General features: G+C 35.6%; 1 protein-coding gene across 1 annotated transcript; it reads right to left on the minus strand.

Annotated features, from left to right (window-relative positions):
- Positions 1–3,482: 3,482 nt before the first annotated feature.
- On the minus strand, positions 3,483–4,540 carry LOC102800758 (carbohydrate sulfotransferase 8-like). Its single transcript, XM_006823739.1, has 2 exons — positions 4,481–4,540; positions 3,483–4,382 (listed from the first exon to the last, which is right to left on the minus strand). Exons 1-2 carry the CDS (start codon positions 4,538–4,540, stop codon positions 3,483–3,485), a joined length of 960 nt encoding a protein of 319 aa, XP_006823802.1.
- Positions 4,541–6,712: the final 2,172 nt, after the last annotated feature.

The raw sequence follows: 6,712 nt of genomic DNA on the forward strand, positions 1-6,712 counted from the left end.
TTTGTATGTTTACTATCATTCATGATGTTGTATACATTGATATATTTTTATTTAAATTAGTATTCGATAGTGCAGCTCTATTACAATGTATATTTCCTTAAAAACCATTGGGATATGGACTAGGGCTTGCCAGCTTGTGACATATTCCCTATTAAAGCAAGGACTCTATCCTCAGCCCCAGTGACACACAGCAACAATAAATTATTGTGTTCTAATACACTGAAGTCAACAAACCCATGTTTATACTTCATTTTTTGTTAAAGAAAGAGTTCCATAATCTTATAAAACTGGTGTATTTCATCGACAATTGCTGGTCCAAAGCATGTCTTTCAAATAATGTACACTTGGGTATAATACTTATCATACCGCCCTCTATATTCACCTGCTGTGCTGCTTTTGTTTTAGTCTAAATCAAATTGATACAATCTATTTAAATCAGTGAAGTTTGGGTGCTTTAAAGGGCAGTGGTCGTCGCGCTGCGCATGTACGACATTTGTGTTGATAAACATTGTTTTTCCCACAATCCAATTTGCTATTCTAATAGAAATTACAAGTATAAGGTTTGATCTGGGCGCGACTTGCACTAATTACCAATGGTGAATTTTCGATACCTTCAAATCACATAAAAAATACCTAATTAAAGCTTGGTAATGTTTCAGTCTGTACACGTTGATCTGCGCAACAGTCAAAGTCGCCATCTTTGTTTATATGAGACCCATATATCTCGCGCATGCGTGGCACAACGACTACCGCCCTTCAATTATATTTTGAACAAAATCTTTCAAGCTGGTTCATTAAATAGAATACCAGAATAACTATTCTTTTTAATTATGATTAGAATATATTTAAAGGATAATGCACGAGTCTGGTGCATTCGTTCACATATTTGACCAACACTAAGGCTCCAATATCCAATTCGTGGTAGACAAGATAGAGTTGCAAGTTTAAACCCATGCAGGGGCATTGTGTCTAGTACCATAACTTCACAACTCGATATTTTCTATAAATTCATGGACGTCGCAGACAGTCAACAAATTGGCGCTTTATTAATCAGATAAAACTAACAATTTTTGGAACAGAAGGACTATCACATGGCCATGCATCCACGAGCCTGTCACTGCTGACAGTTATCATGTGAATGTTGAATTGTGAACTGCTCATTAACATTTGACTGTTTCGTAAACACGTCAGTTTTCTTACCCATCACTCTTTAAAGACTCATTAAATTGCAGAACAAGAAGCTCGGATTACTGTCAACGTAGTAGCCTGACATGTAGGCGTGAGTGGCGCCCTCGCCGGTCGAATGGCATCATACCCCACTGTGTTGGATTTGCAATTGGAGCACTGCGGAGGGCGAAACTCGCGCTACCTTGTCAGGCTATCAACATAAGAAAGAAAAGTTTGCCACGCCCAAATTTCATCACTGCCAAGACAAAAATTACGTCCACATTAATGTTAAACAAATCAGGACAATCTGTTGTCATGGTCGTCACTAGTTTACATTTAATTTAGTATTGATCGTTGTCTGTAATGTTACAGATTACTGAACTTGATATTTATACATATACATATACATACTTGTATCTGAATTGAATAAAATGGTTTGGGGTCCTTGTGGTGATTTCACGTTTGAAAGAACGTTATTATCAAAAGGCAGTAGTCTAATTGACCATGGTCAAATTGTTTTATGTTACATTTGTTAAACATGCTATCCAACCAACAAATTATAGCAATATGACCAAATTCCTGTTTTACGACAGTCACTTAAAATTTCGTACCAGTCTTTACCGCATATTCTAGCCATGTCTATTTAGCATGACCGAAGCCCTTTTTATAAAATCCTAAGCTTTTTTATTGGACGCAATCATAATGAAGAGTGAGTTGTGGGTGACATATATGAGTCCGTCCGTCCATCTGTCCGTTCGTACTTATCTGTATCTTGGACATGCCTAGGCCGATCGAATTCAAACTTCACAAATACTGTAAATATTCTGGGATACACATGCACGTCCCTTCGTTACATGATCAGATTCAAGATGGCCGAATGGCGGCCATTTTAATGTTACAAAATCACATATTTTCATTACATTATTCATTATGTCATTTATTTCATTTCAAAACGGCTGACGCATTTCAGTTTTGTTCACTATTGAACTTACGGGGGCTCGGATGTAAATAAAGTTAGTTGGTTTTAATCCAGAGTGCTCAATCTTTAAATTGTGAGGGAGGCGTTGTACTCTGCACATGGAACACGCAAGTACAAGTACATTCTGTAAACGTCTTTTTCTATTAAACGGAAATTGTTGCGAACAAAAAAATAACGACAAGACTGGAATTCGAAACCTAGATATTTTAATCAACTATACCGGCAAAATAATAAATACTAATAAATAAAATATACATATATATATTATTCTAAATGTATATTTTTCTATACGGAATTCTTATTTATGAACATTGAGTGTTATGGTAAGACTAAAAAAAATTAGCATTATCAGCTGTCTCATAACATCTTTTTATTGTTTGCATATTATATGTATTCACGTGTATTGTAATTATATTATAATCTTTCTACTAATTGTATCGTACTATTCACTTTCCTTTTCTAGAGAACAAAGAAAGTAATATAAATGCACTCTTTGGAACCATATATTCATTTGTAGTGTTATATACTTTATTGCATTGTCAAACCAAGAACTCACTGATGATACGATTCAAATGAATTTATTTACATGGCAATGATTCACTATTATTGCTAGAATATTTGGCCAATCACGAATCGCGAATTATTATGTTGACCAATTACTTACCAATGTTGCCAACTTGGCACATAGTGTTTATAAATTATATTGGTCTTGTTCGACTGACCCTCGTGGTCGTTATTCAAGAAAAAAACGTTATACATGTAGATTATTTTTATTTATTTTTATTTTAAATTACGTGCCAACATTATAAACAGTTGTCAGTGTGTATTTGTCAAGGTGGAATTATTATGATGTCCGTGTTTTGTATTAGTGTGAAAACATGGACCTTAGAAAATAGGGATATATGCGGTAAAATTGGTATGGTAACAGTTGGACATCGAGTTACAATTTAAGTGTGGTTTCTGAAATGTTGTCGTGATCATTTTTGTAACTCAATGTTTTCGTAACTCGATGTCTATATATTTCAACTGATGTTAAACCCGAGAGGCATCCAAGATCTCTCCGATCGCGAGAGATCCACGATACTTTTTGGTCTCCGTCATAGCGTCTCTGTATTACATGATACTACCAGACAGATTTGCAAAGTGTGAATACAACTTTGAGTTGATAAGTTATACGCATGTACACACACGTGGCCCCAGTTGCATATTGTCCCATATTACCAAGAAAGTTGAAAATATGTTAAAATGTTAAATAGCACTTGTTTGTCACTCGCACAAAGATGTATTAAATATAGATAAATATATATTCTGAAAGATTCTTTAGACGGCCAAGACTTCACGATGCTGATGAGTTGTTTTTGTTGTCGAGTAATTCGTATGGAAAGTTGTATCCAAACATTTTAAAATCAGGCCGATAAAGTTTGTATAATTTCCTTATCTCTCCCTGTGTCAGCTCTTTGAAATAACTATGATAAGTTTCTTCTTTTGAACTGTTGGTCACGTGAGTGGCACATGACTCCGATTCCGGGAACTCTACGACGTTGGTGGCGTGGATTTTTTGAAGAAGATGCTTAGCATCATTGTGCAGAGTTTCAAATTTTCCGATGAAGTTGAATCTCCTGCTACATACGTCACAACTTAGATACATGGGGAGCCAGTGCATGTTTAAACCTTCAGGCTCTCTATCAGACTCATCAAGAACATACTTGACGAATTCCGAGAAAGTGACGTCATTTCCGGTCTGTAACGAAGAATTGGTCGCTTTTGGACGATATTTTTTGATGATGGACCTTCCATAGTTTTTAGGGTAAATCAGTCCCCATTCATCGGGATTTTCAAATTTGTTTCTGTAAGCTGATAGCAGGCGCTTAAAAGGATGTCTGACAAAAAGAAATTTAACGAAGTCGTCAAACTCTTTGCCAGCGTCTTTAATCGTTTGGTAAAATCTACCGTCTTTTCCGAGAACACGCGAATGATGCAATTCTTGAGTTGTGTTTGCTGTTCCTTCGAGGACCATTATCACCCGCTTCCAATTAGCCTCCGCTACCTTGGCAACAGGACAGTACAGAAAACGATAGTGCTTGCTGATAACAAAGTCACGTGTACCCAGATTAGAGAGCTTCTTGCCCGATGCGATTCTCTTTTGACATTCTGTACGCAGTCGTGTCAACCTCCGATACTGTGTGTCAGTGTCGATTGTCCCCATAGCAGCAGTGGCAGAGTTTAAGTAATACTTCTGAAAATAAAATTCGCGTTAAGCAAATAATAACTGATTTATGAATACAGACTGCTGAATAAAACTATGTCGTCAGCTTATTAAATTAAAGTGCTTACCTTGTATGACGTCATCGGTCTACGTATAATTTTCAATTCAGTATAAGTAGCTGTTGACATAATGATATGCAAATTATATGCAAATTAATTATATATCATGCTTGTGTAACACACGTGGTTGGAGTATGTATTAATTTAACACTTTATGCTGGGAACCTGGACAATGTACACCACATGGTAGACAATATTACCTGAAAAAACTGGCCACGTTTGTATAGATGTGTTTATCGGCGAAGACATATATTAAATGTTTGGTTCAGTTACGATCTGTACATTACGGTGTTCTTTTGTTTCACCGTTTCTAACTCAGCCCCGATAACTGTGAGTTATTGAACAACCGCACGTATGGTTCTTTTGAATGCGAAAAGTCATTTTTTCACGTTCATAAAATAAATCTGCATAATATTTGAAATAATATATAAAATTTTGATCACTATCTGAAACTATATTATGTCCAATTGTTCCAAATTGACAAAAACATCACAGATAAATCATCTTGAATTTCCAAGGTATAATGTTCCATCTAACTGCCTCGTTCTGGAAAGTGAAATTTCCGAGCGAATACGAAACCGACGATTGGACGATTAGATACATACAATTATGAACAATGTTTCACCGAAAGCTTGGTTGGAACAATTAATTTTAAGGCGTTCAAAGAACCAACTAGAATACGTAGACACACAATGAATTCAATTATATCCATACACTACGTTCAAATTGGAGGAGAATGTAATTTTGATAGGTACAACTTACGTGTTGATGGTTTACGGAACGACCAACTGAGCATACTTATAAAACAGACAATAACAAAAGTGGCCAAACATCGCACTTTCCAATGTGGTATCATAGTCATCTGCGTAAATACAGACAGTTGAAATGAATATGGCATACAATACAATAAAAATAGTGTTATGTGCATATTTTACGAATTGTGTTACGTCATTGATATTATCAGATATATAGAAAATGATTGGTATTCGTAGTTCTTCATATATTTCAAGACTTATGATGTATACATAAGGGCTTCGAAGCGCTAATTGGTCCGCTTAAACTATGGGTGAACGACAGACCATATTTGGTTAATAAATTCCGAGAGTACTGAAGTCCTTGATATTAACTGGAAAATTATTCCAAATACAAACCGCGCGAAATGTTTTGAGATATGAGAAGCAAGCTTTCATACCACGTTCCTCAGAATACTGAACAACTTGCACAGATACATAATAGCGGATACATTCCAATATCGATAGATTTACGGGATACAAGTAAAACAACACCCCCCCCCCCACACACACACACACCGAGTCCACAAAATAGACACCCGGGATGCTTTTTTGTGTTTTTGTCTGTCGCAGTTTGATGATATAATTGTCTTATTTCAGAATTTGGTTCTGACCAATGCCGTGTAAAGAGTGATAGCCCTTCTAAGAAAACACCCAAACTTACAAATAACGGAAACTATGCACCAATATACCAATATATTAATATAAGTTGAACACTTTTAGAAGGAATCACAATAGGTAACAAAGTATTATTTAACTACAGCCTTGGAATGTAGTGGATGACGTGTATGGCAAGAGTCAATGACACCCCGTCATGTTGTCACGTGATTACATTAATATTGTCGTTACAGTATGCGCGTCTTTTATGTGTTATACCATAGACCCTCTAAAAGAGGGTCTATGGTTATACGCGTGATCGTTTGTTTGAAAATTACCTGTTTACTTTTAGTAAATCACTATTGGTTTATGTATACAATTTGTTATTAATATCATTGTTTTTGGGTGTATATTGTATATATATACATAAGATTTTGTTCATAATGTTACCTCACATATGCAATTACCAGATCACGGGAATTCGAGTGCGTGCGTACGTCATGAAACTAAACACAATATTACAAACATACATCAAGCATATTATATTTTCTACATATGTTGCGAAATTTACAAACATGCCGTGAGAAATCGCAGTTGTTTGTCAAATAACGATTCCTGATATGAATGAATAAAACCTCCAATAATGTCAAAAAATAAATTACACCTATCAAAAGCCAAATAACATATGTTATGGCTTGGAGTGGAAACTAAAATCACACAATAATTGTGAAAATGATGTCAAGGTAGTTGTTAATAACAGCATTTAGATATAGCCGGGTAGAGTCAAATCTCCAGTAGGCATTACCGCGCTTTCTATTCATGGCATTGGTCGTTGCAATGACGAAAGAAGAAT

This window comes from Saccoglossus kowalevskii, chromosome 7, assembly GCF_978046115.1.
Source record: "Saccoglossus kowalevskii chromosome 7, keSacKowa6.1, whole genome shotgun sequence".
Taxonomy (NCBI): domain Eukaryota; kingdom Metazoa; phylum Hemichordata; class Enteropneusta; family Harrimaniidae; genus Saccoglossus; species Saccoglossus kowalevskii.